This window comes from Leptosomus discolor, chromosome 2, assembly GCF_034619465.1.
Source record: "Leptosomus discolor isolate bLepDis1 chromosome 2, bLepDis1.hap2, whole genome shotgun sequence".
NCBI lineage: Eukaryota > Metazoa > Chordata > Aves > Leptosomiformes > Leptosomidae > Leptosomus > Leptosomus discolor.
In genome coordinates, this window is record NC_141392.1 from 35,039,775 (window position 1) to 35,065,568 (window position 25,794).

A 25,794-nucleotide genomic window follows, 5' to 3' on the forward strand; every position below is an offset into this window, starting at 1 on the left:
AAACCTAGAGGTGTGGGAGGAAACAGACTGCAAAGTCACATTCTGCCTTTTATTTTTGTGTTTAAAATAAACTTTCCCCTGTTGCTGTTGAAATGTGTTAGTTAAAGTGTTGCAGTTGAAAGAATATTGTGTAGCTGATGGAGTGTCCTTGTTTTGATACAATTTGTAACCAAACTTTGCTAAAGCCTTGATATTTATGGTCTCTTATTTAGCTTTTATCAAGTGGTGATTTTATGCAATGGCATCAAGCCACAGTTCTTCACCAGTGCCTCAGTCAAACAGCAGCGATGCTTTCTTTAAAAAGGAAATGGATGCCACAAAACGCTTTCGACCTGTGCAGTCACTGCCTGATGTGTGTCCCAAGGAACCTACAGGTAATGTGGTGTGCGAGGAGAGTGAAAATGTGGTTAAATTTGCTAACCCGTTTACAATTGTTCAGTCAAATTTTCTTGTATACTGCATGTAGCGTACTAAGCTTCTGTGAAACACCCAACCCCTCTTCCAGTAGGAAGCAAGAGACCAAGACCAGTCTTTAGCACTCTCCTAACTCTCTAGTGCTGTCGTAAAACCAGGGTTTGGTCAGTTATAGCTGCTGTGGTATACTAAAGCTTAGATTATAAAAAGGAGTAGGTGGCATGGGGTCTTAAGGATTGCAAAATATAATGCTAATGAATTTCAACTGTCATTCTGATCCAGTTCAGATTATTAAAAATATGTTTGTCATTGGAATTTTTTTCTCTTCAGTAGAAGCTAGTGTTGTTGAGCTAAATATATTTAGTGAGTGTGAATACACCACTGTGTTCAAAACTTGTGTTGGTTAATCTGATAGAAGAAATGCAAGTCAAAGGATTGCGGAAGGAGAGTATCGTGTGTCTTTTACGTAGATCATTCTGATCCACTATGTAATTGTGGAAACATGGTTTGCTGAAGAACCACATTTTAGCAAAAATACAACTTCAGTTTCTCACCTTAACAAACTGTCTTGTCTTTTGTCTGCAGGTGATCCCAATAATTTACATGACAGCCCATCTCTAGTTGTGGATCAGCACAGATGGACTATTTATCATTCCAAAGTCAATCTCCCAGCAGCACTAAATGATCCTAGGTTAGCAAAAAGGGAATCTGATTTCTTTACAAAAACATGGGGAGTGGACTTTGTGGACACTGAAGTCACGCCTTCATTCTACCTCCCACAGATCACCAAGGAACATTTTGCATTATACCAACAGGAAATCACTCCGGTAAGAACCCCAAATTAGATGCGCATAGTACTAGGGGCCAAGAAAGAGATTTGAGATCCTTGTAATTGGAGATTGTCCCTGCTGGTAGTCCATCATACAGTTAGGTGATAATTAATTTGCTCTTCAGTGCTTGTTGACATTCCTTGTTTTATAGTCTCAGTATTCATACTGTGGAAAATGCTGTCTAAATTCTATCTAGGCAATTTCATATTTTTTTTTTATTTGTATATTCTGAATACTGAGCTCTGCACCAGGGTTTATAGTTCATATTTATTCTTTCTGATTATTAATCCTTTTCCTGTAAGGATTGTTTAATGATTGGGCTCTACAGTGCAACATAGCATATTCAGACCTTTGAATCAAATATAAAACATGATTGTGTGCTCCAAGGACTGGAGATATGTTTTAAGCGTCTCTAATTTAAACATTTCTACATGAAGTTCTTAAACTGTAAATAGGCCTATTGTCTCAATGATTTCTTTTGTAACAGGAAAGTTTAAGCTACATCTAAGGACACCAGGACCAGTAGGAGACTTCTACAAACTCTTAAAATACAGGTGTCAGTAAGTATGTAGTATTCTTTTTTTTTTTTTTTTTTTTTTTTTTTGACTGAAGGAACCTGTAGAAGTCTCCCGCTGTTTTCTGCTTCCTTGGTTTGTAGCTTTCTTATTTTTTTGCTAGTACAGAATTGGCTGCAGCAAGTGCTACTTGTTTAAATCATAGTTAAAGTATACAAAAGTGTGTTGTCTGTAGCTGAACTATTGCCATTAGTTCACACGTTCAATATTTAAAACGTTTAAGAGCTCATCTGTTAAAATTAGTGTGTAATGCAGCGACTGCTAAATAAAAGAAGAATCTGGGAAGAGCGAACTGACCTGTGATGTGGCTTCTAGCAGGAATCTAGCCAACAACAATGTTCTTTACAAACCACTCACCACTATGGTCTCTGCTGTTGTTTACACCTGTAGATAGAAATTGAATCTCAGCATGATGAAACAAGATATGTGGTTTCAGCAAGGTGCTCATGAGCAGAATGTGAAAGCAATTCCTGCTTTGATCTGATTTGATTTAGTAAAGAAAAAGCATTCGTTGTGTGTTAGTGTGATTTCTGGATTACACAGCAAATAAGTGTTTGGATATGTAGTTACAATTGATCTATGGTTATATCTCGTTATGTAGAGATGTTACTACAACTCTTCAATAGCTTTTGTGTTCATTTTCTCTGGAGATGTAAGGATACAGAAAAAAACCGTAGACTACAAGTTGAAATTTTTGGTACCTTTCACCTGGACAAATATCATCAGAGATTTTAAGAGGAAAAGAATACTATTGTGAACTTGTCAGAATTATTCGGTCTAATGCAGTTATATTTCACTGAAAATGTTCTGAATGTTATCTTTCAAAGAAAAAAAATTCTTTTTTTAAGCCTCAGAATAATTCTTTAATCTATTTTCTCTTTTACAGAGAGAGAAGGTTCATGAAAGGTGCAAGAATATTTGTACTCCTAAAGATACCTTCGACAGGACTCTGTTACACACCCACGGTATAGCCAAAGCCTTCCTTTAGTTGTTAAAAAGTAATTTCTTTTTGTATCAGTATGTTATAACATTCAATAATGAATGCTGTCACATACTGATCATCTCCTTTACTTGCTCGAGGGCTTCATGTGCAATAATAGCTGATGATGATTTCTTTGTAACAGTAGTTAAAAACCCAAACATGGTTGGCTCGAAGTATTCATGACCACTGCTGATATTTTACACGTCAAAATGCTTGTGATACCTGCTCTTAAAACTTTTCCTTGGCGTGTTTGCATTCATGGCAGGTCATTATGTCCCTGACAGCGTTTTCTTTAACTTCTTTTTAAGTTCAGTTGAAACTGTTCATCGAATTTCTGGCAGCTGTTGACTTTGCAATGAAGAATGGCAGTGCTGGGCCATTCCTGTCTCTCTGCCATGAGGATCACAGAATGGCTGAGGTGGGAAATGACATCTCAAGATAGTCATGTCCAAATCACCTGCTCAAGCAGGGTCACCTATGGCAGGACAGTGTCCAGCTGAGTTTTGAATTTAGCTATGGATGAAGATTACAGAGCCTGTCTGGGCAACCTGTTTCAGTGTTTGACTACCCTTATGATAAAAATGTTTCCTTATGTTCAGATGGAATTTTTCAGCTATCAGTTTCTGCTCATTGCCTCTTGTGCTGTCACTGGGCACCGCTGAGAAGAGTGTGTCTGTTTCTTTACGCCCTCTGATCTGGTATTTAAAAACATCGCTAAGATCCCCCTTGAGCTTTTCCAGGCTAAGCAGTCTCAGCTCTCTCAGCCTCTCATTCTATGAAAAATGCTCTGGTCTCTTAGTCATCTTTGTAGCCCTTCACTGGACTCGCTCCAGTATATCTACATCTGTCATGTATTGGGGAGCTCAGAATGGGGCACGCTGCTCCAGATACCTTGCCAGCGCTGAGTGGAGAGGGAGGATCATCTTCCTTCGACCTGCTGGCAGTGCTTTGCCTAATGCTACCCAGGATTCTTTGTCACAGGAGAGACCTGCTGGCTCATGGTCAATTCATTATCTGCCAGGACCCCAGGTCGCTCTCTGCAGGGGTGCTTTCTAGCTACTAGACCCCTAGTGTGTAGTGGTGCCTGGGGTTATTCCTCTCCAGATGCAGGACTTTGCATTTTTCTGTGTTGAATTTAATGAAGTTCCACTCTGGGCAGTTCTCTGCTTAGTATTTCTCTGATTACTGTTAGCAAAGATTACCTGGCAAACTTTTTTTATTTGGTGTCCACACCTGTAGCTAGGCTGAATGTCAAGATTTTATGGAAAAAGTTCAGCTAATATGAAACTGAACAAAGGAAGGCGAGAGGCAAAATGAAGAGGACAAGCAAAAAGAACATAAAGACTCATAACCTGGAACATGCTTTTAATATTTCATTTATTTTAATTTATTTTCTCAAAAATGTTAGCATAAAAGTGTTCATTTGCCAATCAGTGTTTGGCCAGGCTTGTCTGTATCAATGTCTACAGGTAATGCAACAAGAAGCATTCAGTAGTTTACTCTTTTTGATCAAGTTCATTCAATTGGCCACCTTCCTCCTTTTCCATGCAAAAGGATGCACTGCTGTAGGGTTTCTCCGTGATTGGTGTTATTTTGGAATAACTGTTCCTGAATGAGTCTGTCTGTGATGCATACTGCAAAATAAAAGATCCTTCTTCAAGCTTAGCTTAATCCAATTGAGTCTAAAAGAGAAAATTACTGTGTCACAAAAGTAACTGGGAGCTTCTTGGCAAGATGGGCAGTTCCTAGTAGAAGCAGCATTTGGTAAACTGAAGCTCTTTATTTTCGATATTTTCTCTTGTTAGCATTGCCTGTCTTCCTCTAACTCCAACCCATAAGACTTGGCCTTTCACTTCCATAAGAGTTGTCCTCAAAGACTGAGGACAGCAGGATGATTTCTAGGTTGCCTTTTGTATTTCAATGCAAATAAAGTAAGAAACAAATCAAGAACCAAAGAGGTGAGAGAAGTGTGGGAGATGATGCTGATGTAGCGCTTACCGTGTTTGTCAGGGACAAGCAGACCGTCCAGCTGAGGCACGGACTTGTTGCTTGTGCATTCCTCACCTTTCTTGGCCTCCAATGTGTTCCCTCCTCATAATGCATACTAAGTTAATGAGTAGGAGAGGAAAAGGGGATTTTGGCTGAGCCTCGAAAGTGTGAATTTGCCTTTCCTTCAAGTTGTGCTGCGGTGATATGATGCACCTCTTTTCCCAACTCAACTCTCACCCTCTGCAATTGTCAGGTCAGTTTACTTCGAGGGAAGGGCTGCTTCTGTGCTGCTTGCTCAGTGTGTGTGGGACTATAACCTGAGCCCTTGCTCATCCTTCTTGCCAGCCTTTCTGCATCCATCCTCCAAGTGATGGGCAGAAGTGATTATATGGGCAGCTTCAATCTGGAGCATTAAAATTGGGGTGATATTAGAGGGACCTTTAACTGTCCCTTGTCAGTTGATTCAACAGTGCATTAAGGAATGTGAAGTACTAAGTATATTGCTTTGCAGGACTAGCGTTTTTGCTGCAAAGTGGCCAAGTGTGAGTGCCTTTGAATACTTTGAGCATGAGACCTAAACTACGAAGGGCAAGAGTGTTTCAATGAATCAGGATATTTCAGGTTGGAAGGGACTTCAGAAGGTCTTTGCTGCAACTGCCATCTCAAAGCCAGTTCAGCTGTGAGGTCAGGCCAAGCTGTTCAGGGCTTTATCCAGTCAGGCCTTGAAAACCTCCAAGGATGGAGAGTACATAGGCTCTCTGGGCAGCCTGCTCCAATGCTTGATTGTCCTCGTGGTGAAAAAGGTTTTCCTTGTGCTCAGTCAGAACGTTTCATTTCCATTCATAACCACTGCTCCCTGTCCGCACCCTGTGAGGAACCTGGCATCGTTGTCTTGAAAACTTCCTCAGAGGTTTTAATAGTGTTCAAGGTGATCGGTTTCCGTTGTTTGCTCATGAATGACTACTTGTATTTGTTTAATTTTAGATAAATCCAGGACAGATCTGGAACAAGTACCTAAGGTATGGTTCCTGTGCACCTGAAGCTTTTAAAAGGATTTCTCACATGTAGTCTTGAATATATGAATGTACCCTCTTCTTTGTAGAAATTTTGTCCTAACTGACTACTTGAGCTGATTCTCAAGAGGATCTGCAGTGCTTAGAATTTAAAAATACTAAGAACAATTTGCTGCTGCTTTCTTTTTTGTTGTTGTTGTTTCCCGTGGTCTTGATTTTTCTCTTACTTAAAGTACAATACAAATGCTATTATTTTTTTCATCTTTAATAGTAAAACCTCAGAGCTGGGCAAAGTTACCCACTCTGTGTCCTAGAAGGAAAGGGAAACTGAAGAGTTTGGTTGAAGCTTGAATATTGCATAGTGTACAACTTAACATTAGGTTTAACTCCTTGAATCCTTAAGCAAAGCCCTCTTGCATATGTGCTTGCAGCATATATGATGTGGGATTTTTGTGACAGATTGACAGAAGACACAACTCCAGATTCCACTTTTTTCTAGGTACATTAAGAAGTCAGAGTGTTAATATGGGTCAGCATCTCTGTGCCAGTTGTGTAGGCAGTTACTTGAATAGCTGTCACCTCAATGTTTAAAGTCCAGGAAACAAGAATGTTTGGGTGTGGTGTGATGCTATAGTCTATGTTGAACCTTTTAAGATAACACTTCATAAATACAGTGAAAAGAATACTACTATCTGCCTGGAAGCTCAAGGTTTGTAGCAGTTTTGTCAAGTAAAAATAATATTATCGGAGAGAATTTTAGATTAATAGTTCTCTGAGATGTGTAGTTTAATTTTACGTGTTACTGACTCTGGCCGACACGTTTGCTGCATTGTGTTAAGGGAGATTAGCTTGAGGCTCTGTTCCCTCCCAGGCGATGCTTGCTGCACCCTGACAACTGGCTGGATCCTCAGTCTGGTAGAAGCTAGAGCCCCAGAAATGAGCAAATCAGCAGTAGGGTACCCCTGCTGTTGAAGAGTGTTTGCCGTGATCCTTTGGAGGACCCACCTGCAGTTTAATGCTGCCTACATTTTCACGCTCGGGATGTTTAGATCATCTTGGGTGCTTGAAAATCTGCGTCGTTTTGGAGCTGTGCCTTCCACTTTTAGGAAGATAAGATTTTGTCAGATCACACAAGCTTTTAAGGTCTAAAGTACATTGATTGTAATGTCTGGAATGAATCTGTTTGCCTTCGTAAATGAAAACTTGGTTTTTGAAAATCAACAGATAAAGTCCCTGCTGGCTTCATGAGACTGGAGGGATGTTTAACTGGGAAGAAAAATGTAGGGGTGAGGGAGGCGCATTTATTTATTTTTTGTTTTTCTGTTTCAGATTTTTATGAAACCAGATTTTGCCTTGGAAGATTCCTTAACATTTAATGCGGTTTTACCATGGTCTCATTTTAGTACTGCTGGTGGAAAAGGAAATTGTGATGCAGCTTCCTCCAAGTTACTTCAAGAAAAGGTACATCTTTGATAGGAGATGTCATTATCCATTGCAGCTGTCAGTTACTACAAAAAAACTCCGTTGCTGCTGTTCTGTTCTATACTGTTTCTTGAGGCTGTTTTATTTCTCATTTTTATATCAGGCTTCAGATTGTTAGTAAAGAATGCAGGAAGCATCGTACTGAAAGAACTTTTTTTCCCTGCTAAATATATCTATCTGTCTGTCGAATCTGTATATGGCATGATAACTGGGCTCTTCATGACTGCTAAGACTTAGTGAAGCAGATATATCTAGAGAACCTCAGAGATCTGGAGCTGGTTGTTAGGAGGAAGAGCAATTCCATGAGAAAGGAAAGCGAGAGGTTGTCTGCAGTTTAGGACTATTGCCTTCTCACATCTTAGGAAATCTCCACATTTAAGGCACTGTGGTTTCTGTGCTAAAAGAAATATTAAATCCTAAGGTTTTTGTGTGTCAAGAGCTTCCTCTTACCTTTTGTTGTCGTGTTGTCTGCACTGATCCATTTTTGCGTTTCACAAGGGACTTGGAGTGCGTTGGAGAGCAGGAAAGCAGAGCTGTTTCTTTCGTACTGGAAACAGAAGTCTTTATTTGTCCTTTTTTTTGTGTTGGTTTTGCTTTTTTTTTTTTGGTTATGTGGTCATACTCTAGAAAATCCCATAATGAATAGTTTTTATGATACAAATACCCATAAAATGCTTAGAGAAAAATCTACATAATTTTGGAGTCTGTTTTCTGTCTTTAATTTTCCCTCTTCTTTAACCTGCTAAAGCTTCTGGGAGCTGGGGTGAGGGAAGTAAAAAAAAAAAAAAAAAAAAAAAAAAGTGAGGTGCCTTAAGGAAAAATAACATGAGATTCTCTGGAAGGTGTTTCCAAATTTCCAGGAGTTAGTCTTCCTGCTCTCCTGCTAGGTCAGGAGGAAAAGACAGGCTCTGCTGGAGGCTAACTTGATCCTTCATTGGGTTGTTCTCCACACCTAAAGTTGGAGGAATACTTCTTTGGAGGATGCTGTGGCAGTTGCTGTCTGAAGACGAAAAAGCAGTGTCTGGCATATGCTTTCAACTCACAAAGTGTGCTTGACAGGGTGGACACTCAACATGGACTTTGAGTAAAGGAGACCCAGAGCCCTCTCTGATGCAGTGGAGTGAAAATAAGGCTTTGAATAGCCGTGAGCCGCGCTTCTTTAGAGAGGTGATACAAATACCTGAATAGTACAAACCAGTTCTCTTGCCTCCGAAGCCACATGCCTGGCAAACAAATTATTACACTGCTTCATATTATGGAAATGGGCCCATATTTTTTTGTTTCACTTTTTAAAGGCTCTGAACTGGGCAAGATTTGCACTTATCATGTGTAAATAGGCACCCTGCTGCCATAATTATCTCTAGCTCCAGGCACCATTTTTCAACAGGATTTTGAAAACCCTGCCTTAAGCACATGTACTTAGGCTGTTAGTGCTTTTGGACTGCTGCTGATCTACTTGAACAGTTTCCCCCTGATGTTTTTCTCTTCCTTACCTCCTTCCATGTCTTGCCCTGCACTGGGACTGTAAGGTCTTTGAGGCAGGTACTATCATTTTGTTCTATTTGTTCTACCTCGCTTAGCATAGTGAAGGGACCTGGGGCATCTGGTTGGTACAATCACATAAATAAATGATCGTCATCAACCTTTCTTTGATCCCTGTGTCACAGTCTGCCTCAGCTTTTCCTGTGGGCTAGGTGTGTCACAGCTAGTTGGTGGAGGAAGTTTTTGATTAAATGTATTACAAAAAAAGATGGGTTTGCATGTTGTATGAATCCCCAGTGTTAAATACACGCAGGATGAAAATAACTATAAGAAGGAAACGTTCTCCAGCTGATTTTCTTTCCATCTCTGGATGGGCCTTTTGAAATTCAGCATGAGGTTTGAGTGCTTGGCACCTCTTAGAAACCAGGTCATCTGAGTATTAGCATTCAGATGAGCATCCTAATGCCTCAGTCCTTTGAGTCTGCATATTCAGCATAAGCCAGAACACAGAGCTTTTACAGCTCAAATAATCAGGCCAACCCAGCGGTCTGGTAACTGTTTGACGTGGAGAATTTGAATTTCAGGTTCTAAACATGTTGGCATGCTCTGTCTCTGGGAATCCCACTGTGCTGCACATGAAATACGCTTAAGGGGAACTCCAGCTGGTTGGCAAAAAACAACTGCAGCCAGAGATATCCTGAGGATTTTTCTACAAAGAAGGTGCTACAGGCTTTTGAATGAACAGAGCCATTCCAAAGCCGTGTCATCAAGCATAGTCGGGCTGCATCTTTAGCAGTTTCAGTGACCTGAAGTACATAGCCTGTTTGTGTGTGTATACTGTTCTTACTTGCAAGCCAGTGTCCAGAGCTGTCTTCTGGTTAATGGTCATATTCTAACAGTTCTAGTGGTACAAAAGCTTGGGTGTTTTAAAATTACCTGCTTTTCTACTTTGTAATTTTCAAGCAGGAGAGGCATCCAGTCAGCCTTTGCAAAGTGATTTTGAGCTCATTTAAAAACAATGGTCAAACCACAATGGGTAGTTATTTGTTTGCTAATCTGACAAAGAGTTTTGATTTTTATTAGCAATTGCCGCTATTTTATTAGTGGTACACTAAGACAAATATCCTGAAAGTGTATTTGCATGGTGATAACCTTACCAAGTCATAACAACACTGTTCATTTTTCCTCCTCCCTCTTCTTTCTAGCTGAGCCATTATCTGGACATTGTGGAAGTTAATATTGCTCATCAGATTTCTCTGCGCTCGGAAGCATTTTTTCATGCAATGACCTCTCAGCATGAGTTGCAGGACTACCTCAGGAAAACCTCCCAGGCTGTAAAATTACTTAGAGAGAAAATCTCCAAAATTGATAAAGTAATGTGTGAAGGATCACTTAGAGTTTTAAGACTGTCACTCACCAGAAATAACTGTATAAAAGCATACAATAAACTGAAGTTAATGGCTACTGTACACCAAACACAGCCCACAGTACAGTTGCTGCTATCCACTTCTGAGTTTGTTGGCGCTTTGGACTTAATAGCAACAACACAGGAGGTGTTACAGCAAGAGCTTCAAGGCATTCACAGTTTCCGGTAGGTAACCATCTAGGAAATCAATAAAATGCAAGTAGAGCTACAATGTGTTGAGCACATTATGTTGGCTGAAGGTGTTTGTTTTACCTTTGTTTGCTCATTCTTAGAGAACATAGAACAAAAGGTATGAAATATAAGCATGGCATAAGCAATGTGACTAACACATGTGCCAGAGAGGTTTTTTTAGGGGGGTTGAGCTTTTAACATCTAGATGCTCTGTACTGCATTCTTGTTTACAGGTGTGTTAGGAGTGCAGGGATGAGAACCAAGCAGTGGCTGGACCTTCATCTTGCAGGGCTCGTAGCCTGCAGCTGAGAGATGGTTTCCAAGTGGTGATCTGCAATCCTCATGCATGCAGCACCCCAGAGATACAGGTCTTGCTGCACAGCTCCAATCTGGGCCCGTGTCTTTAGTGACTAACCTGGGCTTGTGATGTTACAGAAATATACACAGATTGTGTGTCAAATAAGTCAGCCTCCAGCCTATACTTGTACTGGAAGAAGCTTTGCAAGCAAAAGCCAGTGCAAAGCTATCAAACTGTGGCTCAAAATGTGGTCTGAGGTTTGACAGCAAGTCAGATGGGATGTGTTCAGCCGCGGCTGCTCTTGTGGAGAGCTGTACTTACAGTGGCTGGGGGGTGCTTCCTCTTGCTCCATCTGACTGAGAAATCCAGTTCTGTGAGCTACTGAAGTTGGGAAGGGAAGAAACAGTGGGAAGGTGTTGCCCAAGCTGCTGTTGCTGCTGTTTTTTCACCTGTGTTTGCTACAGTGATGGGAATTGGTGAGTTCAAGGTCCTGTGCTGGCTGCTTCTATTAACAGTGGATGCTTAGAGGTCCACTTGGGAGATGCCACTGCACTGTACAAGGTCCTCTGTGATATGCAGGAGTATTAATACAGTAGAATCCTTTTAGCTAGTGTAAAATGAGCTATTGTAACAGTTTAAAAGTGGCAGTTTAAAAGCTGCCACTGTAGTATGATGCTGGCAGAAGCAGCATATGCTAAATCAGCTCTAAGACTTGCATCAGCCAGTTGAGGAGCTGGATACATAGTTTTATAAGCTGGTGTTGCGGGGAGGGTTGTTTTGTTTAGAGATTATGTGATTCCTGCAACCTGGTTGTTCCCAGTTTGCTTAATAAAAGCCTGGTTGTTGCTCAGTAACTGTAACAGGAATGTTCAGAAGTTTATATGGTTGCTACTCTTGTCCATCTGTTCTGATGAGCTCCTCTCCCAACACCCCTTCTAGCAAATTTTATGCAGAAAAGATCTCAGAAAAAGTCTTTTTTAAAAAAAAAACAAACAAACAACTTAAGAGAGTTGTTAGAAGCTGTTAGTCTTTTTCTTTTGGCTTAGGTGATCCATCATCAAGCACCTCATCACAGTTTCTTTCCTCTTTGCTGTTCCTGTTCTTAACCACTTGATTATGGTGCACAGGCCTTGGCTGAGTCATGTTTGTATTTACCTTGGTGATAGCGAGTGTATTTTTGCAACCCTGTGACAGCATCATTCAGAATTAGTTGTGTTTTGCAATCAAGTAACCTATGTGCTACGTCAGCAGAGTGCAATTCTCTTGTCAGTGTGGTTGGTACACGTTGTGTCCCACGAATGTGCTATTATTTTAAAATTACACTCAGATGTGGAACGTATTTGCAAGTAAATATTCATCTTGTCTGTAAAAAGTAATTTCTATGGATAATGCGTAGTTGATTGCTTTGGTAGAGTTAAAAATAGTGATGTGAGTGGGAAAGGTCCCCTCTGCTTTGAATATTAAAGGTTCAGAAAAGTGATTTAGATGCAACCTAAGTCATCACCCCCACCAGAGATGCAAGTGCGGTTGAGAAGCCCAGTACAGTTGTTCCCACGTCTCACAGTGGCTTGTGAGCAAGTCTGAAGAAATAACGTGCAATGGAAGGATGGAGATATTGATAAAACTTCTCAGTAGAATGTTGTGTTTCTAAAAATAAGTAAAATAAAAAGCTAAATTGGTATCATACACAAATACTTCAGCTTTTTTCAAGAAACACTTGTTTTGCTCTGAGCAAGAGTGCCGCAATTGTCAAGTGAGTTAAATGCCTGGTTTATGAGAATAACGTATAAATCAGTACCTTATTTTTTTACATAATTAGTATCTCTGTTTTCCCCTAAATAATTTGTATATTATTAAAACCAAACCAAAACAAAAAACAAACCAGCAACTTGTCGCTTTCATGTCGTGCCTGACAACTTGTAGAATTTGGACAGACAGCTTTAAATTGAGTCATGTCACAGAATAATTCAATATAAAGCAGTAAGAAAGCTACTCGGATCATCCATATACAACATTTTTTCTTTTCTTGTCATGCTACACGCAAAAAAAAATGTAATTTGATTCTAGTTGCAGCAAAGAATGAAAGCACCTTAATGGTGTACTAAAGTTGGTGTCTTTAATCTATGTTAATATTCCCGGTGATTATATACCAGTTGTAACAGTATGGTTACTGCTTGCTACTGCTATAGGATCGAATTAAAGTTTTAGAGCTCTTTAACCTTTTCAAGTTCATCTTTTTAATTTAAAAAAATTACTTAACGTGTTAATGAAAGTACAAATGTGTACTGCCAGTTTTTACGTTGTTTTCACGTTCCTTGTTGGGGTGATGGAGGTACAGTGATTTTTTTTTTTTTCACACAGGTATGCTGGCAAACCACACTTCTATACTTTTTTTTGTGCAGTAGAACACAGATACTTGGAAAATTACTTCTCATCTGTGTATTTTTAAAATAATTTTTACCCTGCACTCACAATTTTATATCGAATAATTGTAGTATTCAGTCATTGAAGGGACCTGGTGTGTGACTGGTACCTCTTGAGACATAATTTCCAAGGTGTTTCACTGGAGTATGAATTAAGGTTTGACTTGTTCCTCCGTATTTCAGGGTGGAGGGATTTTTTTGTTGTTGTTAGAGGCTAGAACATCTCGGTCGAAGTGGTGGCAGCAAGTGCTGGAAACTCTTGTTGCATATTTCCATACCTGAGAGGGTAGGTACCGTCGTGTGTCGGTGTAGTTAAGCACAGTTACAGAAATAATTTACTCAAGAGCATCTTTGTGCTTACCTGCGAGCCTTTGTGTTTTGGGTGTTAGTCCTGCAGTAAGTTTTACAACTATAGTTGTAACATTGCAAATATAAATCTTCAGGGTTTTTTTGTTGGGTTTGTTTTGAAATATCCATGGTGCAACTGGCTTGGATTTTCTAGAGGCCTTTTTTACTTAAATTAGATGTTTGAAATGTGTCCCACTTTGTCCATTCCAGCCAATTCTTGACCAACAATTTCAAAAGCAGGCACATCCCTGGTCATCTTAAAATGAAAAAAAAATTAAAGTAAAAAAAATAAGTGAAACTGCTTAACTCAGATCTAGCAAAATTCCTTCAGTTGAGCTCAGTGCTGACTGTGTGGGCTTCTGCAGGGAGGAGCTACCCCAGTGTTGTGCTTCCTTGCACCTTGGCGCTACATGGGCTGCAAGGCTGTGGCCTTTGCACTGGTGCAGCAGTGCTCCTGACAGGGAGTCCTAACACATTTTTGCTGCTCTACGCAAGCTAACTGTCCAGCTACACCAGCGCTGAATTAAAGCCAGTGAGCCGTGCATGTTCATCCTCCCTGTTTTCTTTCCAGGTTTATCTAAAATATCACAGCTCCTGTTAATTCTCATTGGTGAAGTGTCTCTTTTTATTTTTATATTTTTTTAAAGAAAAAGCAGTCTGATTTTTTTACAGACGTTTGATGCTCCCAGCTGTTGGTGGAAGTTGGAAAGCCTGGAGTGTTTGGCATCTCTGAAATTCCCACTTTTAGTTTTACTGCGCTAAAAGTTTCTCTAGCTGCACAACTTTTAAATACCGGTCAATGTTCCTGATGTGAGAAATTCCCTTGTGGTTCTGTATGACAACAGTCTGCAAAATGTCGTTTAAAATCTGCAACACAAGGAAAAAATATTTTAAAATTTAGATAGCATAAAAATGGCAAATTTGAAAATTCGTTTGTGTTCTCTGAAAGCCATCCTGTCATGTAAAGCTGTTACTGTATCTCAGTCCTGTGAATTCAGTCTGTGACCACATTAAAAGCTCTAATGCTTGCAGTGAAAGAACTTGTGGACTGATGAGCTGAGGAACTGAACGAGCCAAAGAAGTAGTCCTTTTTAACACCTTTATACCAAGAAGCACTGAGTATTCTCAGTTCTGGTTCACTTCGTGGGGAAGAGAGGTACTCGGCACCTTCCAGAAAAAAAAAAAAGGCGACATAATTCCAATTTTTACCCTCCATCAATATTCAAGTCCATATGTTTTGCTGCAAGATGACAGTGCCTCTGAAAAAATGCATGGTTTCAGCTGCTCTAAGAAGTGAAAGATGAGAGACCCCTATTAAGCCAGCATTGATTGCATGGAGATTACCTGCTGGGTGGTTATTTTCTTCAACTGTAAACTAATGATTCATTTTCAGGTTGATTATTTAGCTCATATCTCAATGGCTGTTTTTCTTAGGCATCTTGGCTCACAGCTTTGTGAACTGGAAAAGCTGATAGATAAAATGATGATTGCAGAGTTTTCAACTTATGCTCGCAATGATTTAAATAGACCGCTAGAAGATGATTGCCAGATTCTAGAAGAGGTATGTCTGTTATTGAAATAAACTGTCTGATGAATATGTTTGCATCTTTAACGTACTTAATTAGCACTAATTAATTCACTCCGGTCCCTAGTAGCAACATTACAATTTTATACTATTTCTCTTCTCATCCAAACCTCCCCTCGCCCCCTGGGTTTTTTTTTTATGCTTGGTGAAATTAAATAATTGTGACTAAACTCATGGAACTACAATCCAGTCCTACTTTATTTTTTCAAAATAATCAGAGAAAATCTCTGATTAAATGTGTACTGAGTTCACTTTGTGAACCTCAGCGTGTAAGTGGAAAAGAACACGGACTCTCACATCTACTTGACCATAAAATTTCAGTTTTGCAATGAAGGCTGATAGTTGCATGTTTTTCTGTCTCCCTATGCATTTATCGGTGCTTCTATCAAGCATATGGTTGCCCTGAATACATGCTTCATTTGCAGTGTGTGTGTGTGTGTATATATATATATATGTATATATATATATTTTCCTATATATATTCCTTATTCCTCTGAAGATCATAAACATCTGAAGATTAAGCTATTGTGATTGCTTTCTAGCCAGGAAAAGATTATTTTGGCTTTTCCTTGTACTATTCTTCAATAATTGCTAGACTCTATTAATTTTTTAGCCTTGTTTCATCTGTGGGTTTCATGAAATACAGTGAATGGCAATGGCATTTAAATATTCCCATTTCTGCCCTATAGTTTCTGCCCACCTCTGTGCTGCAGTGTGATAGCCTCTCACTTGTGCAATTGTATTTAGTGTCATTTTTGCTCGGAGTAAGGAAACTCGCTAATCTTTAGAAATGTCCGTGTTTGTAAGCACAAGTAGATGAGCACAACTGAGGAACAGGCATGAAAGAGGCTGGGAGGAAGGGACTCAGCTGGTATTGCCACAGGTAACTTTGTGTAAAGCATGGCCTTAGTCTCAAGGCACTGGACTGATCTGAATACTATTCACCATGTGTTTGATACATGAACTTCCTTACTGCTGTGCAATTTCTTAATTGTTTCTTGTCCTCATCTTGATATTTTTAGTGTGGGTTTTTATTTTTTTTTTTCTTGATAGGAGAGGCTTGTATCGCTAGTATTTGGACTTTTAAAACAAAGAAAGCTAAATTTTTATGAAATATATGGAGATGAAATGATTATTACTGCAAAGAACATAATTAAACAGGTAAGCTACACACTTCTGAAATATCTGACAAGCTTGCCTCAACCCCTTAAAACATAATTTGTAAGTAGTTAAGAACAACTCTGATGACGTTTTTGGGTGGCTGATGGTCTAATTTAGAGCAGCTGAGCTTGCAGACACTAAGGGCTTCCTGAAGCACAGAGGTCTGTTTGCAGAAAAGACCTTCTGGAAGGAGCAGATAGCATAACTACAGCAGATCACAGCTTTGTATAATTACCATTGTTCTAAATCCACTGATTTTAGCTTAGTTTCTTTCTTTCTCTTAACACATGGCTTTCCCAAATATTATAGTTATGTCATAACACAAGATTTAAAAGAAAAAAAAAAAAAAAAACAAAAAAAACTAACCCAACAACCAAAAACCAAAACCGCACCAAAAAGTGCCCCCCACTTCTGAAAAACAACCCCCCCAAGTTCTTGGTGTAAATACATAAAAGAGAATCAAAAAACTTGCCAGTTGAAACAATTGAATTCCCAACAAATGCTACAGAAAACATTGCTTGCCTGAATGTTAGCACAGACCTAGCATAGGCATGTGATAAAAGGTTGGAGAACATCCTTACCTTTTTCTGCGAGAGCAAGGTGAAGTAATGAAGAAAGAAAGAATCCTTGTCCACATCGGTGTGGTTGTTTTGCCATTTAGTGTACTGTATCTGTCTTTTCAAACCAAAAATCTTTGTAGATAACACCAGCTGAAACCAAAAAATGGGCAAAGTTCAGATGACTGCTTTGGGGAAGAAAGCATGGGCTGATTTGGACAGTGATATGATGACTTTTGTTTGCAAACAAAAACTTAGACTTAACTTTCAGCGTGTGTTTGCTACTTTTAATTTTACTCGTTTGCTTGCATGCGTACATGAGAATATTGTGTAAGAGGTGTTTTTATCCCCTGAAGATACGTGGTTGTTTCAAGAGTTGTGTTCTGATGTGTTAGGAGCTACCTCTGATTTGTATCTCAAAGGCTGAGAGATAGTCAGGTGGGGAGTTTGTCATCAGATGAAGACAGTGTCTCCTGTCCTCGTAGCGTAGTGTGCTGTTCGCAGCTGTGTTATGAACCAGGTCTTAAAAATTTGGATTTTCTTTTTTAATTATTATTGTTATTGTAAGTTTTTTGTTTTAAGCCAGATTGGCCATCCCAATCCACTTCACATTGCAGCCCCATGGTGCTGTTGATCTGGTTGTGCAGGTTGGGTATAGATAGCACAGGCCGATGTTACTAGTAAATACTGTGGCAGAATTAGCAGACAGTGAGTGATGTATGTGACTGCATCACTTCTTGTAAGGGCTTGGTGATGATGTGAGTCCTCTTTCACCTGATACACTTTAAACTGGGTTAAGCACTCCTTTCCCTAGCTGCTTATTCTCTCCCTGCCTGAAAGCAGTGGGATGCTGGACTGGGTCGTCGCCCTGCTCCCTGAAAGATCAGCAGAGGGTGTGAGTGAACGCAACTTTCTAGACATGCTGTATTACTGTAAGCCTGGAAAAACAAAGGCATACAGATGTGTGCAGCTGCTCTGGGCCTTCACAGAAGGCTAAACACCAAAAAAAGAGTGATGCATGAATGAATAACACCAGGATAAAACTGTTCATCTGCTTGTCAGTCTCCATTGGCTTTTCACTTGCCTGTGTCAGCGGTCATAAGGAGACTTTTTCTTTTTTCATTGTAAATTATGTGTTTTGTCACGTAATAAGCAGGTAGTGCTCCCCGTTTTCCCGCTCATTCTCGGTCATAAAGTGCTTTTCCCATTCTGCTGGTCATATTTGTCTTTATGTTGGATCATTCAGGTGTCACCTCTGCTCAGTAATAGTTGAAGTTTAATCAGCTTCCAGTGTAAGTTTCTATTGAATAGGGAAAATAGACAGGATCAGAGTATTCCTGTGTGTTTTGTGCAACGTGTTTGCGTTGTGGCCTGTTGTCTCAACTCTTAGGGATATTTTTCGTTGTTAAAGGAAGCTGTTTCCTTCCCACGTCTCAAATGTGCTTCCTGTTCAAATGCATGGCTGGGCTGTTTTGCTTACTACTTTAGTAGCTCTTTATTGCCAGGCAGGGGAGAGAGCAGAAGTTTATATGAGTTCATATGCTACTGACTCATTTGATCAGGTTATTGATTGGCATTTGGGAAAAAAACCCTAATTCAGCGTGAATGGAGTTGATTTGTACCTTGGGCTTACAAGTAACACAAAAAGAGATCAGTGAAATAGCTGTAAAACAACAAATGTGTTTGGAATGAAAATTGATTGTTCTGGAGACCTGAAGAAACTGGCTAGTTTGTGTGTACCAGTTGAAGAGCAAGTGTCCTTTGCAGAATCATAGAATGGCCACAGCGTAGCGATAAAGGTGTGGAGAAATCTAGCGACAGAGGCAGGCAGTGCCCTGAAGGTGAAGAGGAGGACAGACAGGCAGCAAATACCGTGTCTCCTAGGAGAGCAGTTGAGATTGGGTCTGCCTTAACAGTTGAAAGCACAGGACTGTAGGTGTGTGCTTCCACGTTTCCCTGGGGCTGTTCTTTCCAGCATAGGTTAGTTCCCAAGTCCTGTATTTAAAGCTGAAAAGGAAGTCAACTGTCATTTTCCAAACTCGGTCACTTTGGAAAAGGGGAGAATATGGCTTCTATTCTGAAGTACCCGACCTGAGAGACATTTTTGAAACCGTGCTTAGTGTCCGTGCTCAGAAAAGCAGGTCCCTTTGAGATGGAGCCAGTGTGCCCTCCAGAGCTTAGTACACAGTTGGGAATGTTTTGTTCTTCTGTATTTTGCAAATAGATGTTTGGAGGGGTGGTTTGGGGGGGTTTCTTTTGGTTTATTTGTTTGTTTCTTTTTAGAGAAACAAGTTGTTGAATGATACAAATATGTCTTTCTTTTATTATTTTTCTTTTCCTTATTTAATGTGAGGATTATTGTGTATGTTGCAAAACTCAGCAGCGGTTAGAAAGAAGCTAAGATCTTTTTTTGTTTTGTTTTTTTTCCCTTTAAATTTGACAGTGTGTGGTTAATACGGTATCGCAGATAGAAGAAATAGATACAGAAGTGGTTGTTAAGTAAGTATACAGCCAGATCTTTTTTTTTGGTGGTGGGTGGGGATAGGAGATGGATGGTTTTTAGCATAGATAAATTTACCGTTCTAATTGGTGCTTAAATTTCCCTATAATTAAGGATTATCCTTCTCTTTCACCTTAAGTCTCTGCTTCTGTCCACCTCTGTGAGAATATTGTGTATTCCCCTTCTCGTTCAGCTTCTAATTTTACCTTAAACTTACCTTTACAAGAAATACTAAAATTCTGTGAATCTCACTGCATGAAGCATAAACTATTGTATTTGAGTATATATCTCTTAACTATTTGAAAGCATTCCCTATTGTCATAATCTGGGATTTTGTATTAAAACGTGTCAGTAGTTTCAGTACCTCCCACGTGAACGAGAATAGGAGCTATCCAGAGAGGAGACCAGACAACTTCAGACCCAAGAAACAGTGCAGCAGGAACCTCACAAAGCCCAACAAAGGCAAATGCCAAGTTCTGTCTCTTGGAAGGAGCAACCCCTTGCAAGGGGAGAGGCAGGAGCTGTCTGGCTTCAGAGCGGTTTTGCAGGGCAGGACCTGGGGGCTGCTGGTGGAGAACTGGTTGGCCATGGACCAGCAGCGTGTCCTTGCAGCCGCAGCCTGGGCCACGTTAGCATAGCCAGCAGGTTGAGGAACAAGCAAGACCTTGAGATCCAGCAGAGGCCACTAGGTTGGTTGGAGGCTGAAGCATGGAGCGTAGGAGGAGCATTTGAGGGAGCTGGGTCCCCCTCCAGGCTGGGGAGGGGAAAAGTGAGGGGAGAAATGCCTGCAGCTACCCCATGGGAAGGTTATAGCAGAGCTGTAGACAGAGCCAGGCTCCTCTCCGAGGTGTTGCAGGGGAAGGAGAAGGGGCAGCAGGTGCACGATGAAAGATGAGAAGTGCTAGTTGAATCTTAAGAAAAATGTGTTCCCTATGAGGGTGATCAAACACTGGAACAGGGGCCCAGAGAAACTGTGGGATCTCTGTCCTGGGACATAGTCAAGCCTTGACTGTGCAGGGCCCAGAGCAACCCAATTTAGTTAGACCTACGTTGAGCGAGGGTTGGACGACACCTCCAGAGGTCCCAGCTCCAGAGAACCCTGCCAGATTCTGTTTTTCTGTAGCAATTCATTCATCTCAGCAAAGGGTCACTCCAAGATAATAAAACTAGAACAGCTGGTAAAGCAGAGTAGTGGATTGGGAAAAGATGGGGCACAGGGTCATTTTTAGACATTGGATATTTGTTCACTATTCTCCAGTCTTTACTATTCTGCTCTTGGGTCCTAACTGTGTATTACAGGGTTAATAACTGTTTTTCTATCAATGACTTTTCTGCTCTTTGCCACAAAGAGCTGACTTGCACTTTAATAGCAGAAGTGGTCTCATTGCAATGCAATGAAATGGGCTTAATAACACGGCTTTTATAACAGTTGCAAAATATTTTCATTTCATTTTTTTGTAATTTTTTTTTTCCCTACATGATCTGTGAAAATGTTATTAACCCCTCCTCCCTTGTTGATATCGCATATTTATCCTGAGGAAAAGAACATTATGCCCTGGAAAAAACCCCTAAATGGTACATGCGAGGCTTTCCTTTTTTTTTTTTTTTTTTTTTTTTTAGTATGATCTGTTTTTACGTATCTCATTCCCCTTTCCACTTGCATACATTGTGTTGATTGTGACTGTTGTTCAGGTGATGTCTGTTGTTTTGCCAGATAAGTCTACAGAGTTTTCCTTGTATTTACAATTCCATTTAAAGCATAGTTTTTTAATTTATGTGCTAGCAGCCTTTATGGCCAGTAAACATTTGCTGTTTACTGAATACTGCTCTTTTTTATTTTTTTATTTTTTTTATTTTTTTTTTTTAGGCTTGCAGACCAGATGAGGATGATGAATTTTCCTCAGTGGTTTGATTTACTGAAGAATATTTTTTCTAAGTTTACCATCTTCCTTAAGAGAATAAAGGTAGGACGTTCATTTACCAAGAGCTTCACATAGTTCAGACATGAAATGGAATGAAGTTACTTTTCCATTTGAAATCTTAAGGTGTTGGCTTTGCTTATAGAGTTCAAACTTTTGATTGAAAGAAGGGTATGTGAATATTGGCATCCAGGGCAAAAATGATTAGTGCTAACAAAGAGAGCAGTGGGAAGGAGATAATACCTCTTGTTGCGTGATTACATCCATTTCAGGCTGCTAGGGATTAGGACAGAACTTTTGTATGTGTTAGATTGCTCCAAATGAGGTTTCTTTCACCATTCTCGGAAACATCTCATACTGGTTACCGTCAGATGGATGGGTCTGCCTCTGAATGCCAATTACACAATAGAAAATAAAGCCAGGATCTAGTTTGTGGTTAAAAGAAAGTTTCTTTTTAGCACAAGCTCATGGCACAGGGTGTTGGTTTTTTTTGTAACAGAAGTTATGTTTGATTCTAGGCAACGTTAAATACGATCCGTAGCGTGGTTTTCTTGGTTCTAGACAAGAACCAAAAATCCAGAGACCTGGAGGACACCTTACAAAAGAACTCTGCTAAAGACAGTACGGTGGACACAGAAGTGGCTTACCTGACTCATGAAGGCATGTTTATAAGTGACGCGTTCAGCGAAGGAGACGTCCCACCTGTAGCAGCTGACACTACCTCTCAGAGAAACACTTCCCCAAATAGTGAGCCTTGTAGCAGTGATTCGGTCTCTGAACCAGAGTGCACTACCGATTCCTCATCCAGCAAAGAGCAAACATCGTCTTCTGTTACGCCAGGGGGAGTAGAGATGATGTAAGTAAATGTGCTTCTTGTCTCCGCTTTGCAGCATGTCAGAAACAAGGTGTTAGGTGCAGGTGGTTGTTTCTGATGATCCAGTACAAATATTACTTTGAAGGAATGTGCTTTTCTAGGTAAGAAGAGTGCAGTGGCTCTCCACCATCACCCCTAGAGACTACCATCAGACGGCACTGCCCCCAGCTCACTTTTATTTCCTTTATTTGCCTTGTTTTCACCTCTGTGGAGACTGATTATGTCAATTCTTACAGAAAATGGCCCCTTCTCCATCTGTGCTGCTGGGGAGCCCGCTTATGTAGAGAGCAGGAGAGATGCCAGTCTAGCCTACATGAAAGACAGATTGTTTGCCATGCCTTTAGCAGGCAGAAGCATCTCCATTCCCTGTCCATGTTCCTTATGGCTATTTTTTTCTGGTGTGGTTTTTTTTTTTTTTTTAAGCTGGCTTCATGGAATGTACCTTGATAAATTCTAGAGAAGAATCTGCCGTTTATTGTCAACTATTTGACTTGCATGCTTCAATAAATCCATCTCAGTGCTTTGGTAACAGGCAGTACTGCCCTGTGGTGCTCCAGACTCCAGAGTTATAACCTTTTTGGCATTCTTGTATGCATACCTTATTTATGGCTGGAAGTCAGAGCTACCTTTTTAAAAGAACCAGGCATAGTGTGTGTGGGACGCGGGCATGAGCCATTTCAAAAGCCAGCATGTCTGGATACAGAGTTCTATGAAGCAGAATCAAAATGCCACTTGTTACCCTGCTGAAAGATGGAAGTGGCCTGCTCGCTCTAGCTGATTGGTACTCAAGTGCTTACATTTGTATGTTGAAGTAACTGTCAGTTTTGGTGGTAGAGACCTTGGCCCTCAAATCACAATGCTGACTGAAGGAGATAAATTTAAAATAAATATGCTGTGCATAAAACAAATTTGGGCCTTTGTAAGTCCAAACATCCATCACACACTGAAAGAGAAATGCAATGTGAAGAGGACTGCAGGGTTACAGTGAGGAGCAGGGAGGGTGAAAGGAGTTGGATCTGAACTGGTCTGGAGCACTTTGCCAAGTTTGCTAAAAATATACCACCCAGCTAGAGCTCTCGAGTAATAAAGTTGTTTCCAAGGCTGGTTGCATAACTTCGTTCTAAAATGAACTTGCTTCATCTGTCTTCTGGTTTTCTTTGCACCTCTGCTCTGTGTTGGGAGCAAGCTAATAAAATTACATGGTTACAACAGTGTTAGCCCAGTTGCTGTTCTGTAGCCTCCTGGATTTTCTCCTCTCATACTATCAGTCCCTTAAGCAGCCACACTGGACCAAGAGATTATTACCTTAACTAATTACATGAATGGCAGAGCTGTGCTACAGGCTAGCCTCAAAACAGACAAATCACAAAAGGTTTTTTAAAAAGCACCAGCTTAGGAGTCTGAAGTCTGAAGAGCTAATAGCATGACAGCCTATAGGTTAGGGTGGTGGGGAATGCCAAGTATCTATTTTAGGCCTTACACTTGCATTGGAAGAAAAATGCTGTGTTTTATCTGTTGTATGCTTGTAATGCTCAAGTGTTACAGGAGCTGGGTAAATTTTAGCTCAGTAAATGTTAATATTTATTGTATTAGTAAAGGTTCTAACATGTTTTCTCTTAGACCAGTAATAGCAATTGGAATGTGGATTTAAAACAATATATAAGGACTTGCAGTTGTGCATTTACTTGTTAGAGTTACTGACATGACATTGACAGCAGCTTAGAAGATCCCATCCGTACAAAGTGACTTTGGTGATTAACTGACTGTCTGCATTTGACAGTTGCTGCAAGGCTCTTTCCTCCTTCAACCTGTGAGCAGAAATACTGGGGTTTTTAATAAATTAATGCTCAACCAACTGGTTCTGTCATTCATAGGATCAGTGATGACATGAAGTTGACTGACCTGGAACTGGTCAGGCTGGCAAACAATATTCAAGAGTTACTTTATAATGCCTCTGATATCTGCCATGATCGTTCAGTCAAGTTCCTCATGGCAAGAGCAAAGGTAAGGAGTTTGGGTCAGACTGCTGTTAGTGTCTCATCCTTAATGAGAATTTACTCCCAGGTTATTGGTTTAATGAGTGAGAGTTCTGAAATGGCGTTCTCAATTGAAATTTAGTAACTGTTCCTGCTGCCACAGGGGCTTGATGTTAATGCCAGGAGTGCACAAGTGTTAATGTATCATGTCATTGCAAGGGTACTTTTTTTCGAATTTAGTATTCTGACCTGCAGTCTTTGAAGTTCCATGCAGCGAATGCATATCTATGACAAGGTAGCTGCTTGCACTGCAATCTGCCTTCTGTGTCTCATGTAGGGTTAAATAATGTGCCTCTTAAAATACTAGTAGCCCTCAGATATGCTGACTAGTTATTTCTTTGCATTTCTGAATTTTTGTGGTGTTATGTTTGCTTATGGTGGTTTTCTTTACCTATAGGATGGCTTCCTAGAGAAGCTGAATTCCAACGAGTTTGTTGCTCTTTCTCGCTTGATGGAAGGCTTTATCTTAGATACTGAGCAGATCTGCGGCAGAAAAAGTATGTCCTTGCGAGGAGCACTTCAGAGTCAGGCCAATAGATTTGTGAATAGATTCCATGAGGAGAGGAAGACGAAACTAAGGTATCTCTGGATATATATCTAAGGTCATTGTGTTCTTACATGAATGATTTTATCAACCATATGCTAGGCAGACACAGTCTTTTCTTGCCTAGGACACTAGTAAGCCAGTTGTACTTAAGAGCAGAGGGTGAAAAAAACTGTGTTAAAACTCAGTTATCTTCAATTGATTATTACAGTTTTCATAACTTAATTTCTTCAAACTGGATTGTTGCCTACTTAAGGGCAGTAATAGCTACAGGAAGTACTCAACACTGACATTGAAGGGCAGGATTGCTGGGTCTCAGGGCTTAAGTAACTACAGGATAACTCACTTCCAACTGTTTTTAAAAACAAACAAAAAACCCCAACAAAAATAACCCCCATCCCAAACAAATCAAACCCAAAACCAAAAAAAAAACCCCAACCCAAAAAACCTCCAACAGAAACAACAATTTAAAAAAACCAAACCACTTGGAGCACAGCCTTCCCAGTAACATACATCAGGTCTTTTTGCTCTGATCCATCAAAAGCTCTTAAAATTCCAGTATTGACGCATTACTTCAGTGGCAGTGATCTCATAAGGATCTCTATTGCCTAGTGTCGTCTTTTGTCCTCTATGACAGATTGAATGAACAAATTGTGAGATCTCTAGGCCAACACAGTGTTTTTCTGTTTTGCTTCTACCAATGGTTGGGCACCCTCTTTCTAATGAAGATGAATAACAGAACATTTTGGGCCACTGGCTTTTTTTTAAATTACCGTAGTTTTGATTCCGCAGCATTACAAGCAGAAAAAGTGTCGAGACAAGGCATTTCATTTTCTCAGCCTCATCTCTTTTGTGTTTATAACTAGCCTACTTTTGGACAATGAGCGCTGGAAGCAAGCTGAAGTTCCTGCTGAGTTTCAGGATCTTGTCAATTCCGTGTCAGATGGCAGAATTTCTCTCCCTGAAAAAAAAATGGCAGGTGTGTATCTTGCAGTCCTACTGTTAACTGAATTTGTTATCAGCAAATGCTGCTGTTGAATGTTGATGGACATATTCCAATGTCACTCATGATCTGTGTTTGCTTGCTGTCTTCTGCGAGGATCAGAAGGAAGCTGATAGCTTTTTTCTTTTTTGTTTTTCTTTTTTTTTTCTGTTCCTGGTGTTGAAACTCCTTGTGCTGACCTT

At 40.1% G+C, this 25,794-nt stretch overlaps 1 protein-coding gene across 2 annotated transcripts in view; it reads left to right on the forward strand.

Moving 5' to 3' along the window:
• The first annotated feature begins 238 nt into the window (after positions 1-238).
• VPS54 (VPS54 subunit of GARP complex) overlaps positions 239-25,794 on the forward strand; it is a 42,735-nt gene continuing 17,179 nt past the window's right edge. Inside the window, exons 1-14 of one of the 2 annotated variants that reach the window (XM_009952353.2) lie at positions 239-374; positions 1,000-1,241; positions 2,706-2,784; positions 5,775-5,809; positions 7,133-7,264; positions 9,973-10,358; positions 14,868-14,994; positions 16,072-16,179; positions 19,180-19,235; positions 21,104-21,200; positions 21,674-22,011; positions 23,904-24,033; positions 24,463-24,644; positions 25,476-25,588. In XM_009952353.2, coding sequence (XP_009950655.2) covers positions 239-374; positions 1,000-1,241; positions 2,706-2,784; positions 5,775-5,809; positions 7,133-7,264; positions 9,973-10,358; positions 14,868-14,994; positions 16,072-16,179; positions 19,180-19,235; positions 21,104-21,200; positions 21,674-22,011; positions 23,904-24,033; positions 24,463-24,644; positions 25,476-25,588 — 2,161 coding nt within the window. The remainder of the gene's footprint in view (positions 375-999; positions 1,242-2,705; positions 2,785-5,774; positions 5,810-7,132; positions 7,265-9,972; positions 10,359-14,867; positions 14,995-16,071; positions 16,180-19,179; positions 19,236-21,103; positions 21,201-21,673; positions 22,012-23,903; positions 24,034-24,462; positions 24,645-25,475; positions 25,589-25,794) is intronic. The other variant, XM_009952354.2, reaches the window with a different exon arrangement.